At 45.7% G+C, this 23,077-nt stretch overlaps 1 protein-coding gene across 4 annotated transcripts in view; it reads right to left on the bottom strand.

Annotated features, from left to right (window-relative positions):
* PRKAR1B (protein kinase cAMP-dependent type I regulatory subunit beta) overlaps positions 1-23,077 on the bottom strand; it is a 75,782-nt gene that overhangs the window by 17,373 nt on the left and 35,332 nt on the right. For all 4 annotated transcript variants that reach the window (XM_063314894.1, XM_063314892.1, XM_063314896.1 and 1 more), the window contains 4 exons: positions 21,891-21,937; positions 14,299-14,457; positions 7,092-7,152; positions 4,097-4,218 (listed from right to left, as the gene is read on the bottom strand). In XM_063314894.1, coding sequence (XP_063170964.1) covers positions 4,097-4,218; positions 7,092-7,152; positions 14,299-14,457; positions 21,891-21,937 — 389 coding nt within the window. The remainder of the gene's footprint in view (positions 1-4,096; positions 4,219-7,091; positions 7,153-14,298; positions 14,458-21,890; positions 21,938-23,077) is intronic.

The following is a 23,077-nucleotide window of genomic DNA, read 5'->3' as shown; positions in this document are numbered from 1 at the left end:
TCTTGGATCTCTTAATAACTGTCTTTTTCATGTTACTTGCCTGGAGGGAATAATAAAGATCAGCTTCTGGTTGACAGAGGTCAACTCTTCAGACCTCTCCTGTGTCCACCAACTCCAGGGGCCCTTGCTGCCCACCAACGTTTTGCTCACCAACATTCCATTCATTGTTTGCTAGCATTTTGCCAATGAACACGGCTCTACATATTTCAAGAATGATTTGGGAGAAGCGTTTTAGAGCTTGTGTGAACCTGGCACCTCCTGCTATTCAATAAAGCAGAAGTTAACTTTTTTTGAGAGCCAGTTGGATGTAGAGGTTAAAGGCACTAGGCCAGAAATCAGGAGACTGTGAGTTCTAGTCCTGCCCATGGCATGGAAGCCATCTGGATGGCTTTGGGCCAGTCCCTCTCTCTCAGCCCTAGGAAGAAGAAGGCAAGGGCAAAAGAGTTTTCAGCATTTCTGAAAATGCTGCCTAGAAAACAGCAGGGACTTGTTCAGGTGGATGCCTAGAATCAAGATTTTTACTTGAAGGCTGGTGATGATGATGGTGACGATGATGGTGATGATAGATAACTAACCTGATAAACTTTAAGGAGTCAAGTCCTTAAAGCATCAGGTTTATGCAGAAGCCAGAAGGACACGGGTCCTTGAATTCTTAGCAGAGAGATGCTATATTCATGCAAAGCCCAAATCATCTGCACATAGCCCTGTGCATATATATTCCACTTTTAGTATGTCAACTCCTGTTTACTGGTGTTATACTTCTTTTGGGCTGGATTGGAAAACTGAGAAATCCCACCCTGGCTCTTTAAAACAAGTACCTTTCACACACACACACACTTACATTTATTTTGAGGAAATCAAAACGGCAGAGCTCCCCAGAGCACTAAGTACCGTTTATGATATGGCTACAAATTTGTTTTTTTGGAGCTGCGCATCTGCTAAGAGGTCCCCCTGCCAAATCATAATTCTTTATGGCAACAATCCCTGCACAGAGCTTAAGGTTCTAAGCCTCAGTGCCAGGAATCTCAAATGGGATAATTCCATGACCTTGAAAATCCAGCAGATGCATTCCACATCTGCCCAGGCTGGGAAAACCTGAAGTTGGGTGAAAAACAGGGTGGGAAATGGGATCTCAGAAATGTCTGAAGGCAGACAGAACGACAAGGGTTTGGGAGAGAAAAAACATCAATCCCCATCCCCAGTTTTCACCAAACGAAGCAGACGTTCAGGCATTCTTTAGGAACACCAGCTGTTCAAACCATTGCTGTTTACCATTATTGGGATGTCTTGCCCATTGTTGATTCCTGATCCCTTGAACTGAAACGTCTCACGCCTGGAAAGTTTATGTATAAGCACACCCATTAGACAGGAGCTGAAGTGTCTCTAGAGCAGCGTTTCTCAACTGTGGCAACTTTAAGACGTGTGGACGTCAACTCCCAGAATTCCCCAGCCATCCAGGCTGGCTGGGGAATTCTGGGAGTTGACGTCCACACGTCTTAAAGTTGCCACAGTTGAGAAACACTGCATTAGACTTTCTTTTCTGTTGTTTGGGTGTTTGGGATGGATATGTGAACTTCAGGCGATCTCCCCCTGGCCATTTCTTGTCAGGTCCACTTTTCCTCTGCCCCCAAGTTGCCCTTCTCTTGGGCATGGCTGGCTGGGGAATTCTGGGAGTTGAAGTCCACACATCTTAAAGTTGCTAAGGCTAAGAAACCCTGCTCTAGATGGAATGAAAAGACTTGGGCACCCTTAATAGACAGACATGGTGCCCGAGTTCAGACGGGCCCTTAACGCAGCTTTGGAAAACACAACCACTTGTTCATGTAACCTGAGAAATAATATTGGATAGAGGGCAAGGGAACATTGCAGCCTTCTGTTTTTGCAATCCCTTTGTTGCAAAAGGCTTTGTTCAGCCTCTTTTGTGCTGGTGCCACCAAAGGGCTGAACTAAGACGACACAGGCGCAGCAAACAGAATGCAATGGGCTTAACAGGCTCCAGCAAAGAACATTTTAGCACAGAGACAATCAAGGGCCGGGTTCTTTTCCAGTTTCACCATGTGCCCTCCCTGCCCAGCATCTCACATCTCTCCCTGCATGGCGGCCTAGCACAATTCTCAGGAGACAAGCAGGTTGGTGTATATATTGTGAAGTGGGAAACAAGTAGACCCCCTGGTGTTTCAGCCCAGAGAGCTAAATTCTCTTGGCATGTTATGGCTGTAAATCCTCATGGAATGAGCCTTTAAGCTACAGCCCCAAACTGGGAGGAGAACCAGGAAGGACAAAAAAAGAAAAACAGGATTGTGGCGTCAGTGAGCATCTCCTTCCATGGAGACTGAAAATGGGGTGATCAATCATCCGGTCTCTCTGCAGACAGTCCTGGGAATTGTAGGATTACACAGGAGTGAGGTTAAGTGTCTCTCCTAGAGACTTCTCCATGGCTCAACAAACTACAAATCCCAGGATTCTTTGCAGGGTAAAGCAGTTCTATGGGACGCCTAAAAGAGAGCTAGGTTCTAGAGTCCATGGGACCAATCCAATAGTACATAATAAAGTAAAAGCTCCCTTGAGTCAAGCTCAAATCCTTGTGACTTTGTGGATACATGGGAGTAATTTTCACGGCTACTGTGCAGAAGACCTTTGCTTCCATTCTTCCTTCCAAGATGGGTTTTTGTTTTTTTTGTTTTGATTTCTCAGTCACGTCTACAGCCATGGAGCTTTCCTGGTGGATGGTCACCCAAGAACTAATCCGATGGGATCCTGTTAGCTTTCCAATTCAGTCAAATTGGTGAGAGGTTGCTAAATTTCTAAATTTAATTTATGTTGAATTCAGTTTCTAAATTTAATTTATGTAAACAAATGGAGAAAAGTCTAGGGTCTACCCCACAAAGAGCAACTGGGTCTCTGCAGTGGGGAAGCCGAGACAAGAGGAATAAATGAACAGCTCGTGTGTGACTACCAAAAATGACACTGAAGTCTTAGCAGCTGGGCAGCACACTCTATGAAAAAGTATGTTGTGTTGTTTCCATCAACTGTGCAGATTCAAAGCCAAGAAAAACATTTCTGTAGCTGCAGGCCTTGCGTCCAAGGCAGTGGTGAACATGCCATCCTCCAGATGTTACCGAACAGTAATGCCAGCATCCTTCCTATGGACTGGCGCTTTTGGAAGCTGTCGTTCAGCAATATCTGGAAGACCACATTCTATCCTTGACATGAGCCGGGAGGAGGAGGGGTGGATATTGCATTGGTTGCTGGTGTGTTTCCAGGTGCAATTCAAGGGGTTGGTTGTCACCTTTCAGGGCTTGGGACCGGGTTACCTGAGGGACCGTCTTCTCCCAGTTGTTTCTACCCAACCAATTCAATCTGGTAAGTTGGGTATGCTACGGGTCCCATCAGCCAAGGAATGTTGGTTGGCAGGGACTAGAAGGCGTGCCTTCTCTGCTGTAGCCCCTGCCCGCTGGGATATTCTCCCTTCAGAGATCAGGATGTCCCCAACCCTGTTGGCCTTTCATAAGGCCGTGAAGACCTGGCTATGTGCCCAGGCCTGCGGCCCTAAGCGTGTTAATGGCTCCGTTTCTTGGCTATATTAGTATCCATGCATTGCTTACTTGGCGGCAGGGCTGCAACTAGGGTCTGTGTCACCCAGGGTAAACATGGATTCCACGCCCATTTTGGCATGCCCCCCCAGCGCTCATTTTGACACACACCCCCAGCACGGCGCCCGGGGCACATGGCCCGCTTGCTCGCCCCCAGTTGCGGCCCTGTTTGGTGGCCTTGTAGATCTATTTTGTATTTTTCATTGTTTTAATTATTTCAACTGTTTTATGGCTTTTATGACTGTAAGCTGCCCAGAGTCGCTTGTTGAGGTGGGCGGCTATAGAAATTAAACAAACAAACAAGTAAATTGGCAGTAGTAGTGGTGGTGACTGAGAGACAGCTAACCCTGGGTGTCTCACCCTTCTGAGGCTTGGAATCATACCTGGTACCCAACAGTAGTTAACATCTAAGCTACGGCCACATTTAGGAGAACGCCCTACAGGACGGCCGACATTTGATGACACCATTGGGAAAGATGCTGGCGTGAAGACGACAGGCTTACCTCTGTGATGATGAAAAAGTCGTCCCCTGGCTCCCCCTGAACCACAATTTTCTGTCCATCCTCAAACTGGACAGGCTCTAGGGCATCTGCCACAGTCAGGCGCTCCCATTTGTCCAGGGATCCTAAGAGATAAAAAAGCAGCAGGACAGTGAAGGTTGTGCTTCTTCTTCTACCCGCCTGCCTCTAGCAACCCAGCAGACCTTTGGGCAGGTCAAGTTGACACTCATCCTGCCTGCCCACTTATTCAAAACCAAACACCGGTGGCTGAGGATTATGAACACTGGAGTCCAAGGCTTCTAGAGGGTCCCAGCGTGGGAAAAGAGGTCATCAGTGACATTTGGTAGGGTCCTAAGGGTTGCCTTCAGCAGGATCTGTCTGATTTCCCCATTTTAGCAGCCTAGAACTCTGCAAATTAATTGAATCCTTGGCTGTTCAGCCAAGATCAGATCTTCATCAACACTTTTGAGAAAACCTTCCTAAAAACCTTCATAAGAACACCTTTCATCTCTACATCCTTCATGCAGCTTTTGCCTTTGACCTTCAAACCCCTGCAGATTCTACAAAGGTATGACCTGCAGAAATTCTGCCATTGCCAAGCTTCGTTTTAAGTGGGTGCACTCCAGGTCCCTTCTATTAAACATTGCCACCTTACAGGGTCTAGGAAGTGTCCCTTCTCTGTCACGGTCCCCACCCTCTGGAACAGCATCCCTCCAGAGATACGGATGACACTCTTTCTCCTGGGGTTCCAGAAAGCTCTCAAAACCTGGCTGTGGTCCCAGGCCTGGGTTGGGGGGTGGGGGTGACCCTGTCATGCTTGTTTCAATGGTTGCTTTTAGTTCAGGCTATCTTGTTTCATTGTTTATGTTTTTAATTGTTTTAATTATTTTTGTTAGCTGTCCCATCTGCAGGATTGGGCAGCTGTATTTTTTTTTTTATTATTATTATTATTATTATTATTATTATTATTATTATTATTAATATATTATCTAGATGCAACTTTTTAATGCAAACATTTCCTTCCTCCTCCCCCCCCCCCATTGGTTACTCCCCCTCTCCTGCCTGGTTAGCCTGCAAAAGCTTGGCAGCAACATAAAATGAAAGCACCAACAGTTTAAAGCATGTTTTTTCGTCATTGGTGAACATAATAATAAGGCACAAGTAAACCCAGTTTTAAACATGGGAGAAGGCAGGCAAGCGAAAACACATTTCTGACCAGATCCACTTTGCCCACTGGAATCCCAATGCACTGAATGTGACTGGTTCTGCTTTCACGTAATGTGTGGTTAGCTTATGGTTTTGCCTAACGTGTGATCTAGACCACCGTGGCTTGTTCAACAAACAATGGTCAGTACTAGCAATGCGTTAACGGGATGTGTCAACCAGCCACAGTTGGATCCTCACCAGAGATTTTCCACTGGATGTGAATGGGAGCTGCAAGGATCACAAGTGTCACTGTGGGGCAGGGTTAGGGTGTTGGTCTAGGACTAGAGGAGATTCAGGTTCAAGTCTACCATCAAGCATGATGTCTCATGGGACTTTTGACTTTTGGCCTTCATGAGCTCTCATGAAGCCTTTGTGATCTCTCAACCGACCTCACAGAAGTATTTCCTGGAGGAAAAGCAGGATATCAATCTAACAAGTGAATAAATAAATCAGCCAGCCAGCCTCTTTGAAAAGCCATAGTGCTGGGCCATGAGTTTCATGCCATGAGTTTGGACCAGGCAGTCCATCAAGGAGAAGGCTGTCTTCTGCAGAGTAGGACATGGAGCCACTCTTCTCCCAGTCCTCTATGAATTCTTCCTGTTTGAGTTGGTGCTTGGCTAGACAGTCGTTGTTGTTGTCAGCTTTATCGCAATCTTCATTTTTATGATGCTCTTCCTTCTGAAAGAGCCAGGAGAAGAGGTCCTAACTCTTGGCACAGTCCCAAATCCCACCCAGACCTTTGCAGCTTTGGTTCCTGGGGAGTTTTTCTCTGAAAGGGATGGGAACTATCAGAAGAAAATTTGACTGCAAGGCCTTGCAGCGTTACCCTTCTCTGCAATGGAGGGGAGATCTTTGCAACTGTCCCATCAATCAAAGCTCAGGGAAGGAAAACCCCAATGTGTGGGGGGTGGGAGGAGATTCTCTCCCTGGGTTGTACTATCCCTCCCATCAGCCCCAGCTAGCACAACCACAAGGATTCGGGCAGTTGCTTGCTTGAAAATCAGTCTACTAAAGAGAAAGGACCATGTTGTTCAAACAACTTGAGGAGTGCTCAAACAAGATGCTTTTGCTGGGAACAGATTATTAGGTCCCCACCTGTCAGCTGGAAAAGCTAATCGTTTAGGGCACGTATCTCTCCACACTTTCTCAGCTTTCCAACTGCCCACATGAGAGACAATTACAACGATTATAAGAGGGGAGGAAACGGGTGCCAGTTCATATCTTCCAGGAAGGATTATGCTTGTTCAAAATTCCCCTGTGATGGTGAAGTGAGCAGCAGAAGGAAGAACATTTCAGCTCAGGAGGATCTTGTCGTGTTACATTTGCATCTTCTTTCCTTCTGACTCTGAGGCAGCCATGGAGATGCGCTGGTGAAGTCTTGCTACTCACGTCCTGGCGGTGCAAGACAACATGGCTTCTGTGGCATCCTCCTTGGCAGGAAAGATGGAGCTCAGAAGTCCATGTTTTGTATGCAAAAGATCATGGATTTATCTCTGGGCATCTGCAGGTGGGCTCCTGGCCTCACCTTCTGGATACCTTCTACTTCAGCCAGTGGTCAGACTTGGTAAACCGTAGTTTCCTCATTAGGGGTTGAACATTCAGCAATCCAATGTGAGGTGTTGAGTCAGCTTTAAACTGGAAATTGTGTCTCTTGTGCTTATGGCTGACCTCCCCCACTACCACCCCCACCCCAGGCTTATTGTCTATTGTCTGGCTTTGCCCATTCGACTCTGCACATGTTGCATCGAAGCAAAGTCAACTCTCCAACTCCCCAAGGGGAACAGCTACGCACCCAAAATGGAAACCTTGCTCAGAAATTCTTCGTACATTTTCCGCTTTCTCAGTGTGCTGCCCTGATGAGAAAGAGAAGGGGGAAAAAAGGGGAGGGGAGAGAATTAATGCTGCCCACATCACTGTCAACCTCAGAGGTGATTTCAAGTATCAAGACACAAAGCAAGAAATAACACTCAAGAATAAATACTCCTGATCTCATTGGCCCGCCGATTGATAAATTGCATCGGGCTGCATGGCTCTTTTAAGCTGGTGGAATGTAACGCTGGTGGAGGGGGCACAATGTCCGGGCAATGGGGAGGCCCACCCTTCCCTTCCCAGCAGCTTCAAAAACAAAAAGAACTCTAGTTATGATCCACGTCCTGATGGGCTAATTAGTGTGAAGAATTGATTCGAGCCTGTAATTGCAGATCTAAAAGGACCTGGAGTTAAGCAGATAATCAGACACTTCCCAGCTTTCTCCTTGCCAGTTTAGGAAGACAAAGGAGCAGACCCTTTTTTCCCCCCTTCTCAATTTGGCTGGTTAAGCCATAAACAAGCAGGAATGTTTGCTTATAAAGGGAGAAGGGAGGGGCTAGAGAAATTCTAGGAGACAAGGAATCAGACGAGAGAAAGCAAAGGCATTATTCAACACAGGCATTAATTCTGCTTTTCCGGCATCCTCCAGAATGGCTGGGACAGTTGCCCCCAGGATTCCCAACCGGCATGGCCAACGGCTGGAGATCCTGGCAGCTGCTGGGGGCCCAGGCCGTAACCTTTCCTTCCCTATTTCCTACTTTCGTGAAACCCAAATGTCACCAAAGGGACAGCGAAGCGTCCCTTGGAACAAACTTCAGTCCCACTAACTACACAGAAGCACCTCCATATAGTCTTCTTGCAGCGATATGGAATGGATTGGCCATTGCCTTTTGTCCAGGAGGTGTCTTCTGACGATGTCCTGGTGGTCCCCCGTCCAACAACTAGCCATGTTCAACACCTGCTCCGGCCCACCTTTCTGCAGCCAAAACTCTGTCTGAAAGTAGCTGAGGTTGAGAAACACTGCAGTAAATCCTAACCCTGCAATAATGTTAAACAGTTTTATTCACATTCTGTGTTGTTACCCAAGCAAATCAATCATATGAGGGTCTCATGAGTGGCCTGGTCTGCACAATGCTCTAAGGCCCCCTGAGCTTAACTTCTGGGGGAGCCTAGCCACCCACCAGCTCAGTGGAGGGAGTAAATACAGTAAAAATTAAATCTTATTTATTTATTAACCTCCCTTTCTGTTACCTCAACAGTTACAATGCCAAGCAACTTTGCCTGGAGCTGTAGCGATTGCAGCTCAAGCTTTGAAGGCACTATAAGCTCACCGTTTGTGCACCCCACCTTTAAGGCAGCACCCCGATATGATGCCCTTCAGCCCTGCTGGACATCAGATGGGGGCTGTAGTCCAACGCTTCCCCAACGAGGAAGGGAACTTCCAAAGAAGCCATCGAGGATCGGAGCAGATGGTTTCCCCTCCCCACTGAGTTGGGAAAATAAAAGTGCTGCAAACCCAGACTTGGGATTGTCTGGCCGGGCGGGTGGCTGAACCACCCAGGCCTGTAAAAACCCAGCCCTTCTTCGGTGGATTATCTGGAAGGAACCCACGGCCCTGTAAAGACGAGACATGCATACAACACAGGCTGACAGCTCAGTGCGGGACCAAGGATGGAAAACTGGACACCCTCCCACACCAATCCGGGCTGGGAAGTTGCAACTGGCCAGCAGACATTAACAGCTGGGCAGGCAGGTGTCTGCTCCAAGCCGACAGGGTGGGGGTGGGGGTGAGGGAGCCCATCCGGATGATGCATCCTGTGTTCCAACCAACCGTGGGTTGTAGAAGAATTTTAAGAAGCCGTAATCACGGAGCACAGGGCGCTCACCCTCCCACCCACAGCCTGGAAGAGGTAATTAAAACCAGAGCGGGGATTCAGTTAGGGAGGTAAAAAGTACCAGGGCATCCAGCAAAACTCTACTGTCTGGCTTCTCGGAGTCGCAAATCTCACAGGATGCCCGCCAAACAGAATTGCCAGACCGGAACAGCTGATGGCGAGCTGACCCCTAAGAAAGTCATAATGGGACCACCCAGAGTCCCCCTTTTGGGGGAGATGGGTGGTAACAAAATTTGAATAATAAATAAATAAGTGTTGTGCTGTGTGCGTGTGTTTACCAGCCATAAAATGGGAATACAAGTGATCTCGTTGGTGGGGCTATGCTCTGTTCAGGGGAAAATGCCATGCCAAGGATAAATAATAGCCTGATGGAGCGAGGGACTGATCCCCTTCCGAAGGCTGTTATATATTACTGTCTCTGATCCCAAGACAACTCCATTAAATCATGTGCTCTGATTTGCTTGGGGCAATTCTGTTCCAGATTGTACATGTGTCTCTGATCGAAACTATACACAGAAGGGAGCCAATGGGAGCCTCCAGGTCACCTGCGGCACCTGAAATCAATTCTAAAGTTGCTGCAAGAGACTGATCCTGGAGATGCCGATTCAAATGTTCCTGACGGTCAAGAGAAGGTGTCAAGGATTTCTTGAGATAACGGTAGCCCAAATCCATTGTACGTACTTTTAGCTGGGATTTCGTTGGGACTCTCCTTAAGCCTGGAGATCCCCAACTAAAAGTATGTAGCATGCATAAACCTACAAAGCAGTTGCATCTCTCCTTGCGATCACGCAACTGTCAAGATGTTGCACAAACACAGGGGGAAAGGTGATTAAAGGGTTACGGGCAGAGGAAACCCTTTGCACCCTCATGTGTCGCAAAGCACCTTTGGGGAATCTAATCCACAACTTTGCACAATCTTCACAGGCATTTATGCCACGGGGGGAGATTTTATATACATAAAATGACAAGTGCAAGAATGAAGCAGGAGAAAAAAACACACAAATATTCTGTAGAAAAGAAGAAAAAAGAACAAAAGCAATGCCAAGCAAGCCTGGAAAAAAAATAAAGATTTACAGGCAGTGAGTGAGTCCAGAGTTTGCAACCTGATATGCATCTGAAAAATAAAAGCAAATGCCATTTCAATTAGTCCTTGCAAATGCATCATTGTGCAACAGGCCAGGAAAATGGCAGCCTCAGTTGGCTTGTCTAACAAAGCACCACACTTGCAGCCTTAGGCTCCGTCTGGTCATCTCATTGCCAGATGATCCCAACTCACCGAAAAGTTCAGAAGTAAGATTAAAACACTCAACCGTGATTTACAGAATGCCTCGCAGTATTAGGAGCTTTGGGCCTGCTATCGCTTTTCCAAGGCCCTCTCCTCCAAGCTAGATGGATTTTTGCTTGGAATGGACAAAGGGAGGAGCCAACGGAAACATTTCAGAAGATAGATCTCTAGCGGGCAACCATCCCAAGGAGAGGGAAGAGTCATCAGCTTCGCTACAGGGAAAAGACTGAGCGATGCACCAGGTTGGAGGCGATGCTCGATGGTCGATTAATGTCTGAGCATGTGGAGCTTAGTAAATGCCTTAATGTGGGGAAGGAAAACAGGAGAGAGGATACCAACTCCATTTGGCAACAGAATGTAACAGAAAGAGTTCACGGTCCAAAGACCTCAAACCAGGCCAAGGGGAGTGATGAATATCTTATTGCTCTTCAGTGCTGCTGGCACCAAGAATCTCTCTCTGTGGCCAATCCCTGATTAAACACCTGTTCATTATCTCCTGCACCGTCCTTTTCATTCCCCTTTTGGGGACAATTACCCTTAGCCGTGGGAGGTAGAGCAGACGGCCAGCTTCAATCAGCTCTGAAATACGGAGAAGGGGAGTGACGGCGCACAATCTGCTTCTTTTCCTTCCCTTTGGCTGCCCTTGCCAACCTTGGCGAGATGTCTTCTTTGGGGTGGTGCGATCCCTAACCCTGTCCGTGGTGGGTTTGGAATTGGCATAAGAATGAAATGCCCCAGGGAAACTTTGGGACGCAAACAACTGCAGATTTAATAGAAGAAATATTTGTCGGTTTTGTCTTTTCATGTTCTAAAAGACATTTAGGAGAACCAAGAACCCTTTGCTTGAAAACTGCCCAGAGTTGCTGCTATACGAGATGGGCGGTGTAGGATATGACAGAAAAATAAATAAATAAGTAACCCCAACTGCTGGTTGGATTACTTTTTTAAAAAATTGCATTCAGATTGTCCTTCTAAGGGGGCTACTAAATTTATATCAATATGCATATTCCAGAGTTCCTGCTCAGATCCATTATTCTTCTGCAGTGCTTAACTCTCTGGTTCTGCGCTTCATGGTCCTCCTAAATTTTCAGCTCAGTGCTTCATGGTCCTCCTAAGCTTCCCAGTTTTGTGGTTCTGTGTTTTGTGGTCCTCTTAAACTTTCAGCTCTGTGTTTCATGGTCCTCCTACACTGTCCAGCTCTATGGTTCTTTGATTTACATCTGATGAAGCAACAGCAGATAGAGGGCTACCTGGTCCTGAAATCCTCACTAACCCCTTGGAACTCTTATCTGAGGCCTTTATTTGCTTTCAATATTTTATTAAACCTTACTTCTGACCAGCATTTTGAGCAGAGCTATAGGCAACAGACAAGGACATGCTGAACCAAAGAATGAATGCCACAGTTGCATAAATCAACAATATCATAAAACCACCCAAGAAACAGCTTCCAAGGGCTTGGTGAAAGAAATAATTCAGTCCTGCCAGTCTGAAATTACAGGAAAATTACAGAGGCTCCTGTGAATCCCCGCAGCCTGAAAGGCAGGAATGCAGCTGACTGTAACCCCCATCTCATACCAGCCTCTACTAGGACAGCCCCCAATGGGGGCACAGCAGGGGCAGCAAGGAAGTTTCTTGAAATTTATGCCCTAGATCAGGATGCAGCAGGTGCAAGGTGAGGGAGGAGGAGAAAGGCGGAAAAGCCGCAAATGCTTCTTCTTCTTACTTCCGCCATCAATCAAGGGGAATTATCTGCCTGAGAAATAAATCATATTGGAAGAGCAGCATGACCAAAGAAGACTCACCATCCTCTGTGCTTTTCATGGCAACCTTGCCATGTGCTCTTGAGTCATCCAGGTCAGGCATTTTGGGAGGGAGGGAGGAAGATATATGTATTCAAGGAGGGAGGGAGGGAGGGAGGGAGGGAGGGAGGGAGGAAGGAAGGAAGGAAGGAAGGAAGGAAGGAAGGAAGGAAGGTATATGTATTCAAAGAAGGAAGGAAGGAAGGAAGGAAGGGAGGGAGGGAGGGAGGGAGGGAGGGAGGGAGGGAGGGAGGAAGGAAGGAAGGAAGGAAGGAAGGAAGGAAGGAAGGAAGGAAGGAAGGAAGGAAGATATATGTATTCAAAGAAGGAAGGAAGGAAGGAAGGGAAGGAGGGAGGGAGGGAGGAGCCACAGCTATGGAAAGCTGAGTCTTATCAGGCTGAATTAAACCATCTGCAGACTCCAGACTTCCATCGCGTCCCACAGCATACTCCACACTCCCACCCACTCCTGTGTCTCTGTCCTGTGTGGTTTTTTGCAACCCCCTTTGGCTATTCCAATCAATCTTTTCTCCTTCTGGCATCTCCCCCTTTCAGCATCTGATTCTCCTACTTCCAAGTTTCATTTCCATTCATCCACCCTACCTCCCATTCATGGTCCCTGACTCTGCCCTACCAGGAGGACTGGCCACTTCCCAAAAAACCCTGCCTTGAATTCAGAAGCCGAACCAACGAAGACTGAACAATATTACTGGGCTCCAGTTTCCAAAGAAAACCTCAAAACGAGATAGTGGGTCTCAGAACAGAATTATTTTCATCTTTACGTAAGATTGAACTGTGCAGCGGATGTAACTTCTTAGCTGAGCAGAAAAGATGTGCACACAAAGTGAGAAGAAACATAGGTCCCAGCACTGGCCACTGTGGACATGGGAAATGCTTTAAACCAGCCTCCGGTTGTAGTCCAACATACTTTCAAATCCTTAGCCAACAGGCATAAGTACAATGTATCTGAAGGGCACCAGACTGAGAAAAAGATGCTTCGCATATTTGCATATTTTTCTTCGATTAAAGCACAAAGTTGGACAGTTCTGAACAGCCTGAGATTTTTTTCAATTCTTCCCCCATCCCCAGGCAGCCTTTGAAAAGTTGCTGGAAAACAGGGTCTTGGAACTACACTGGAAGCATTAAAGCTCTTTCCAAGGGAAGTGGGAGGAAGCTGCTGAAGGCAGGAGCCATCAGCGGTAGACAGTGGGGAAGGGCAGAAAAGCTCCAAATAATGAAAAGATGGACATTAAAAGGATAAAATAAAGGGAAGAGAGTGGGAAAACAAAAGGGGTGGGCCGTCGATATGAGCGCTTTGTGCCAAAGATGAAGTAGATGGAGATGGAGAGAAGAGGCTTAGAAGATACCTGAGTAGACACCAGAGATTATCCCCCAGTCCATGGTGAGATATATGACTATTTTAGAGTAAGGGTCAGAAAGGCAGTACCCATGGGTACCTAGGTACCAGTGACATCCTCATATAGTATCTGAGGAATGATAAGTTTCAATGAAAATTAATTCTCAGAATCACTGTCGTCATCATTATCTGCCCAAAACACACAAGATCAACCAATCCTTATCAGATTTTAAGCTTCAATGCATGAAATATCATGGACAAGTGGCATTGGTCTCCTCTGAATTGCCTGTAAAGTCATTTGCTACCTCCACCTTTTCAAAGGTGATTAGTCAATACTAGCAGGTTTTAATGGCCTTTGTCATGACAAAGAGGAAGGCCATGTAAGGTCAGCAACCCAAATCATCTTTCCATTGCCTGGTGTCTCCAGATGTGTTGGGAGTATGACTCCATATGTCCCATCCAACCCATCAGCGGTGGTAGCAAGTTGAGCAAAGCTGCTTTGAAACCTCTGGAGTAGAAGGAGTAAATATTAATATTTATAAATATTAAGAGTTTCATCAATGCTACAAGTCCTTGTTCGGTCAGCAGAACTGTGCCTTCATACTTAGATTTGATTGTAAGTTCTCATGCCCATAAATAGAGTTTTGCCTTGTTTTGGACAGTTTTCTCTTTTATAAACCATCTACAAACCAGCGTATTGCATTTTATCTTGTAAAGACAGCTGGCCCTATACCCCAGGCCAATGTTTCAAGAGCCTTTCCCCACATTAACCAACGGTTGCAACAAGGGTTGAGGGAATCCTTGGAAGGGGTCACCTAAAGAATAGGGAGCAGCTTGGTTTTTCAAAGACCCACCATCAAGATGCGTCGGTAGCTATCTCTGTCAATTCCCCAGAGTTTGAGGTCGGTCTTAGCTTTGACAGTTGCCGCTCGTGGTGTTCCATAAATAAGAGCAAGTTCCCCAAAGCTGCCTCCTTCTCCAATGCTGGTCACTAATTCTCCATTCACGTACACCTAATTAAGCAACAAAACAGCAAATTAGCCCTTGAAGGAAGCAAAAGAGGGGAGAAGGGAACAGTTCCTCTCCAAAAGGGGCATTGCAAACAAGCATACAAAGCTTTCTGGTTTAACAGTCCCTGGAAGTTGACACTCCAAAAAGACAATCGCAGAGCCGTTGCCTTACAAAGTCACCCAAAAAGTGGGGAGGGGGAGGTTGGTTTGGGGAGGAATAATCTTGGTGGGCAGAGTGAATTTCAAGGCTTCCTGGTTTATCACAATGCTTGCATTTGCACTGAGTTTTCAGCTCCTGGTTGATGGCACACGTTCTCTGTCCCAAGAGAGATGCCTACAGGGACTGACACTTCCCACCCCCCTTTTGTTTTTATGAACACTGTCAAGACTTCAAAGGAGAAGAAACTTGCAGTTCATACAGGAACTCAACAAAACATCTAGCAAGCCGCTTACATAAGATTCCACACACATCCCACATCCCTTCTTCCCTTCCCTTCAAAAGTTCATTCATTTTTGCACTGTTGACTTACAATCCCTGGCTGGTGATCCTGCTAAGGAAAGGAGACCCTTTTATCTGAAGGTGGCCTTGACTTAAAGTCTGGTTTAAAGATCAAGAACCCCCTGATAGAGACCACCCTGGAAATTCCAGGGCTGTAGGAGGAACTAGGAAATTAAAGAAAAAGAAAAATCACAGAAGATAACAGTGGAAACAGCTGAATTGTTGCCAAAGAAAATACAACTTGAGGAAGACTTTAGCAAAAAAATTAAAAATCAGAGATAGAGAAGCCTTCTTTCATGGGCAATAGGAGAAATCTCATTGCTTCATTGCCTGGAGTGCTGCAGCCTTCGCCTGCCCCCCCCCCCCATTAAAACTGCTCACCCTTCTCAAAGACAACCTTTCCTCAACCTGGCATTCTCCAGATATGCTGGACTACAACCCCCACCCTCCCCACTGCCAGACAGGCTGGGGATTATGCTAGCTCAGCTTGTCTCAGGAGACCCATCTAGGGAAGCCTGCCACACCGAAGCTGTGCCAACCCCTTCTCCAGGGGCAAAATTGAGGGCAAAAAAAGGCCACCATAAGGACATGTGATAATCCTTCTGTCTGTGAATTTAAAAACTTGCTTCCCAGATAAAAGGGCCAATTTTGGAGTCTCCATCCCATCAAAGAGGAAGGTCACCTCTACCCCAAAGGTCGACATACTGCAGAGAAGTTATGGTCCTACAGGTTTCAACCTCAGCGTTCCACCAGACATTTTGTGAAGAAGGGAAAGTACATTGATGATAAGCTGTCCTGTCATTCTGTCCTTTGCCTGCAAGTTCAGCTCTGCTGCATTTACTTGCATGAGCTGCCTCTTGGGAGATGAAGAAAAAGAAAAGGGGAAGGAAGGAAGGAAGGAAGGAAGGAAGGAAGGAAGGAAGGAAGGAAGGAAGGGAGGGAGGGAGGGAGGGAGGGAGGGAGGGAGGGAGGGAGGGAAGGAAGGAAGGAAGGAAGGAAGGAAGGAAGGAAGGAAGGAAGGAAGGAAGGGAAGGGAGGGAGGGAGGGAGGGAGGGGAGGAAGGAAGGAAGGAAGGAAGGAAGGAAGGAAGGAAGGAAGGAAGGAAGGAAGGAAGGGAAGGAAGGAGGGAAGGAAGGAAGGAAGGAAGGAAGGAAGGAAGGAAGGAAGGAAGGGAAGGAAGGAAGGAAGGAAGGAAGGAAGGAAGGAAGGAGGGAGGGAAGGAAGGAAGGAAGGAAGGAAGGAAGGGGGCAGATCTTCAGGGAACTTTTAACAAGTAATTGTTAAAAGTTAAACAAACACCAGCTTATTTTAGCCTTTTGGTTTCCTGAGAATAAATGCAGAGAGGTAGAAAGAAATTGAAACTCTGTAAGGGGCACTTTCTGACACATGAAATAAAAGCCTTTAAAATCTGTTCTTTGGGGACAGTTTTGCCCCCACTCCCAGATATGTAGCAACCCAAATTTGCTACCCAACGTTCAGATATTACCCCGTGAACAAAAGAGTTGTATGGATAATCCCCCAATGAAATTCCTGGATTCCTAGTTCATCTTGGGTAGCACCAGCTGTTGGATGGACTGACAGTCTGAAGCAAATATTTCAGGGGAAAAAGAGACTTTAAAGAGGACTCTACAGGGAAAGGAAAGCTGGAGGCTTTATACTGCCTTTTTAGGAGGAAAAGCAAAAGAAAACTTTGGGAAAGCAAATACTTTGGGATGGGATCCATCTACACACCAGGACATGATATTAAGCATAACTGCATGGCCAGACCTCTTTTCTTCTAACCCAGAGACCAGGTCACCCAAAGCTCTAGGCCAGGGTTTTCCAAAGTGGTCAACTTTGACCCCCAGGGGTCGATGGGACTATCCATTATTGTTATTATCATTATTTTTTGGAGCACTATTCGTTAAAGTAGTCTTTATTAGATCATTTTCATATAATAAATGTCTTGGGGTCGATGGACAGTCTGAAACTTCATGAAGGGATTGATGAGCTGAAGAGTTTGGGGACCCCTGCACTAAGCCATACCATCACTGGGGGGAGGGGGTTGCTAAGTGCAGAAGTAAGGAACCTGAAGCCTAGTTTTGATTACAGATCCTGTACTGGGTCGTGCTGGTAGGAGTTGAAGTCCATCCTGATGGGCAAATCAGGCCTTTATGCTTGTGCAAGAATAGGTAGTTTTGGAAACACCCAGGCTTGGCATGATATGTGAATGCAGCTGGATTTCACCCTTATCCTCTGAGCTGATGCCCCCCTTCTTGTTCCTCCCTGGGCTTGGGGAGTGGATGTCCATCAACATCACTGCCACAATGACACAATTAAAAGACACCCCCTACCTTTTTTTTTTTGTCTGTAGACATCTATGCCAGACAGATCAAGGACTTATGTCAGAACAATACTTAAAACCCTGAGCTCATGGGTCTGCTCGGCTGAGGTGTCTATCAACAGGACTGTGCAAACGTGGGTTAAAAACAAGCCAAAATTCCTTTTCTATTGCTGAAGCAGCTGAGCCCATCTACACAGTAGCCAAAGATCTCTCTCACACACACCCCCACCTCCCACCTCCCTCTCTCTCACTTTCATGTCGTCGCAAAGGAATGCAGAGCTGGCGATACCCAAATATGAAGAGGGATGATTCTGCCAAAGCCTGCAGCTTTCCGAAGATCAAAAACATTCTGGACCTCTATTGTTTTCCATCCCTTTTGATATGAATCATGGCTCTCTTCGCAATAGGCCCCACTTAACCCATCTTTCTTTCGTTAGCCAGGTCAGCACGACCCATAATTCAGCCATTACTGTATCTCCAATTATCGGTGATGGTACAGGCAGGCAGAATACTCTTCCTGAAACATTTTGCACAACTTCTTCTCCTGCCCACCCCAGTCATGCATGGGATACCCAAAACATTTTTGCTGAGCAAAAGATCCCCTACTTTTCATTGACACCAAAGACAGGCAGTGAGATGCCTACAGGTAGCAAAGTACCTCATATGCCTCCCTTGAGGCCCACCACACTTGCCTGTCCTTTCAAATCTTTTACTTTTTGTTTTCATCTAAAAAGTTAAATAGAAATCTAGCAGGGTGAAAGGGAAGAACCAGCCACAAGCGTTGTATTTATTTGCACCAGTGGCTTTGTCCCTCAAAGGGCCAATTGGGACATTGGAGAACCACCTGGGGAAGAATTAAATTCTGGTGAATGAGGCTTTATAATGGCCATGCTCACCCTGTCAATGTGAATAATTCTGTGTGGACACAGCAGCTTTTTTGTGGCTCATGGACAAGATGCTCTGGACCTCCCACCATATGCTCCCTTGCCCACAGCTGGCTTTTTCCATTCACCATTGAGAAAAAGAAAAAAATATGGCACAAGGCAATGATGCTTTGGACCCTTCAGATGGTGGAGACTCACTTATCAGCCTGGTGACCCAGCCTCAGTCCAGCATTGGCCCACTGAACAAAGTAAGCAGTGGAACTTACTTCTGTGGGAACTCCCTCTGAGGCCACTCCTCAATATATATTCATTATATAGACAGAGACATTAATATATGCATTAAGTCCTCAGGCCCAGCCCGTTGTTGCAGGCTTACAAGGCGACCTCTGAAACTGCAGGAAAAATGCAGCTTTTAGCAGGTTATTGACTGTCCCCCGACTTTCTTCCAAAAATATTTTTTCCAAACCAATCCCTCCTGAGTCTCTATTTTGAAAACTTTGGCTGACCACGTTTCTTTTTGCAGAGCAGAAGGGGTAAAAAAAAAACAACAGCAATCAGCAAGGGTTGTAAAATTAAAATAGCCACCCGGAGGGTTTATATTTAGAACTACGGATTAGGGATTTTATTTTTATTTTTTTATTTTTTGGGCCTGTCAGAAACCCACACTTCAGAGCAGGTACTTTCAACATTTTTACGGGAAGCCTGTTATTTCTATTTTGACCCAAAATGTTTGGGCAGACTGCCTGTTTCCACAGCTACCGAGCCTGCAGCCTGACCACAAAAACGGAACAGATCTCCTATCTTGTGGGACTTACGTTCCATATTTGGAGTTTCTGACTCAGAAATAACAAGCCGGGTCTTGTTACAGCTTGCGGATCAAACTGTGACCCCAGCGTCGCAGATTTCAAGAGCAGGCAAAGGGACCAGCAACCAGTTTGTTTATTAGGGACAATTACATTTCACAAGGAGAAGGAGATATCTGCACTCATGTCCTGCTTCTCGGTTTCTTACAGATCAGGGTGGGGAAATCTGTGGGTCAGAGGGTATGCAGCCCCCAGCCCCCTTTTTGCCACTCCCCGCATTGCCTCAACATTAGGTAGCAAAACGCTGAGGATTGGCAGCCCATTTCCAGAGTTAAAGTTTTGAGCAATAGAAGGTGGCTCTTCTTGATCTCTTCCATTTAGGTGGAGGGCAGGAAGTGATTAAGATCATGGTCAGATCAGGGGAAGGACTAGCAGGTATTGTCATGCCACATGTGAAGCTGGGTTAGTAAAAACCTGAGCCTGCATGTGTGTGGATGTGCGGGTGTGTTTTAGTGACCACACATCCTTTATTATAAAGGACAGTCCTTTATTTTAGAAAGCTTTCCTTTAGATTTCTTTATTCTAATTATTTGTTTTCTTGGGTTTGCTCCTGAATTTTCCTCTGTAAAGCAAAGTTATAAACATAAACTATTATTATTATTATTATTATTATTATTAAATCCTTGTGAACCTCTTTCAGATTTGCCCCTTTCTCAGGTTTATCCTTCATTTATTTATTTATTTATTCCACAAGAAAGTACGGTCACTGTATGTATAAATCTAGCCGGTCTGGGGTTAGTTAGTTTGTTTATTTAAACAGGTTTATAAGGCTGCCCAACTCACACACGGTGACTCCGGGTGGCTTACAGAATTAAAAACCATAAAAACACAATAGACACCACCACCACCCCGCCCCACCATGGCAGCAACACATTCATATCAGCCACTTGATTGGCTCTGAAGCAGCCTTATGATCCTTCATTTTCAGGAACCTCCAAAATGGATCAATTACGTGTGTTGCTTCATGGCAATCTCTTAAGATTTTGCCCAAGGCTTGGCACAAAGCATGTGAGTTCTTAACAGGGATTTGGAAGACCATCTAGTCATTTGCAAAATAAACAAGGCAAATATACAATAGGTTTTCACTGAAATCATTGGGTATTCCTTGACAATCTTTCTCCTCCGGCCTCAGATTAGGCCAGAATTGGTGCTCCTCAACAAGTTCAAATCAGGCACCGCTGATCTGAAAACCGAAAACAAATGCTACCCTAAAGTTATCAGCATCACCATCCTTGCAATGTTACTAAACCGTATGTTCTCCTTTCCTCGCCCTGCCAATGTGGCAGGCTTCAAACTGAGAGATCATACCTTCCCCAGTAGGAAGAATGAGTCAGATGGATTGCTTGAGGAGCCAGTGACTTTGTGATGGAGGGGGGAGGCTCTCAATTCCCAGCAATGCCAATTAGATGGCCTCCTGACACACAAGGGCTTTCCATAAAAAGACGCTATGTCTCCCCAAATAGCTGCAAGGCACTGGTGGGTGGCTTAAAATATGCAAGTTGCTTCTTAAGATAGAACCCGGGTGGGAAAGGGCTGTCAGACCGTATTATGATATTATCTAGGAAGCCACAGAAAGATCATCTACCTCATCCTTTTAAAGAAAAGAATCATTCCAAAGAAAATGCCAAAAGAATGATTGGAGGCATCTTTGTTCAACGGCTCTTCTAGATGTTGGTGACAGTAACAAAAAGGAGGATAATAGTAAGGATAGTAGACATTATCATTATTATGAGAAGCCGTCTTTCAGGGTGAACATTCCCAACGCAGCATTCAACAGCCTCCCAACTAGAATGAAGTAAAAATTTTAAAAAATCAATAATTCATAGTGTACAACCAACCAGCGCCGGCCATCCAAGGTCTCTGTTCCTGCTTATCTCCCAATTCCAAACTTTGCTGGATACAAAATCAAAGCTCATTTTTTTTTAAAAATGCATTTGTTCTCAGCCACTCCATAACTTTCCTCACCAATGCCTGGGGCCGGATGTCCAGGCCCACCTGACCCGCCAGGATGGAAACCATCATTTTCAAGCATCACCATTGCGAAGTTTCAGCCCTTCAGAGCAAGTTTTGAAAAGCAAATTGAGTTTTCTGAAGATGAAAACCACCTGCCTGAGGCTCCCCACTTATTCTTTATGGAAGCCATGAGAGATAGGTAACCTAATCCTAGATGATTACCAAAAACAGTTTGCTCCGGTTTCACCCAGCCCTTCAGGCACATTCCATCTTGATAGCCTTCCATCTTGAGATTGTTTAGGGTGTAAACTTCATGGCCTTCAGCTATGGTTACTACAGGATCTAAACCTAAAATAATTTGTTGGCTGATGATATGCCATTAACTGACTTCATACGGACAAATAAGTTTGGCTCGTGATGGGACTGCATGGGAAAATCACTTCTGAAATGTCTTCTCAGCCTCCTTCAAGCCTCTTTGGGGTTAGGACTCATGGATGGTGGGGGGGAGGGAGTGGGGCTTTTAAAACAAAGTCAGTTGGGTTCAGGTGACAAAGTACATTGTTCTGGCATTGTGGTTTGCTCAAGGCACCTGGATTCATATCTCTTGAGAAGCTGGGTTTGCGCTGACCTGGCTTTGTTCAATAAACCAGGGTAGTTCACACAGGAATGCTAACATAAACCTGGCTTGCAACTACCATGTCTAAAATAACTAAACCAACACCAAACAAATCACATCAGGGCTTAGAGCAATGTGTGAATAGAGTTCACACATTCCTTTCCTATTTACTCCTCCAGTAAGGGGGAGTCAGAAGCTCCCTCATCCATATCTCAGCCAGAACAAAAGCAAATGTCTATAAAAAAGGACATTTAAGAGGGGGAAAGGAAGTCCTTCAAAGAAGTGAGTTGCGACTTACATACACCTCTCCATGATCAATCACATAGAAGTTGTCACCTTCATCACCTGCATGGAAACAGAAAAACAGATCAGAGCCCACAAAGCCCAGCGCATGATTTTGCACAAGCTTTGAAAATACTCCATTTTCCTTAATCAGAGAATCCTAAGTAGGAAGGGGTGCTTCTGTTATTAAGCCCAGCCTCCTGTTCAGTATAGGAATTCAGACTAAGACTGAGTGGAGCTGGGGTTCCTCATCCACCTGTAGATCCACAGGTAGTCCTCGTTTAGTGACCAGAATCGGGACCAGCAACTCAGTCGTTAAGCAAAGTGGCCGCTAAGTGAAACTGCCGCTGTGCTTACAATCTTACTTCAGTTTTCCTTTGCTCTACAGAACTTGGCGAGGACTGGTCGCAAAGTTACTTCTCCATCACGTTGTAACTGCGTTGTACAAGGCAGTCACTAAACGAGGACTACCTGCATAAAATTTGCCACTGGACTGGGAATTTTATTCCTGCACTGACAGTTGGTGACTCTGACACTGTGAGGACCTGCAGCACAATCCTGGGGAAAGTCGGGGAGATGGGCGGTGATATAAATTTAATAAATAAATAAATGAAGTGTGTATAGTCCCAAGCCTCTTATCACCCTTGAACCCAGTGTCCTGCATAGTGTCCATAATGGAAGCCAACAGGGTTTGGAAACGGCTGGTGGGGAGGTACGAAGGAAGGACTGAAGCCCGCCCCCAGCTCCTGCTTAGAAAATGAACCATTTTGGACCCATCATCCATAAACTCAACCTTTGCAGAAGAGTCTTTTTTTTTTTTTTAATTACAAACAGAGGAGAAGGGGGGAAAAAACCCACATAAAAAGTGCTTTAACAAAAAAGTGAAGGAAATGCAACAAAGGAAAAGAAAACATGTTAATATGTCATTAGAACAGTAAAGAATTACAATCCTATATATACTTATCTCATGCAAATATTATTTAAGTACATATACATTTCTAATAGATTGATATGACTATCATGGTGGGTTTTTTTAACCTACTGTTTTTTGTATAAATGAGTCCCATATTTCATTATACTTGTCCACCCAAAGTCTATATCTACTGGCAATCGGTTCGTAAGTAGCCGTTGCAGCCGGGCCTTCAATCCACTGGATAAATGGGGCCGTACATTTATCTGCCCAATGCTGCAATATTAGTCTTT

This window comes from Candoia aspera, chromosome 14 (genome assembly GCF_035149785.1).
Source record: "Candoia aspera isolate rCanAsp1 chromosome 14, rCanAsp1.hap2, whole genome shotgun sequence".
NCBI classification, from domain to species: domain Eukaryota; kingdom Metazoa; phylum Chordata; class Lepidosauria; order Squamata; family Boidae; genus Candoia; species Candoia aspera.
Note: the sequence above shows the minus strand (reverse complement) of the source record. Positions and strands in the feature narration are given on the sequence as shown.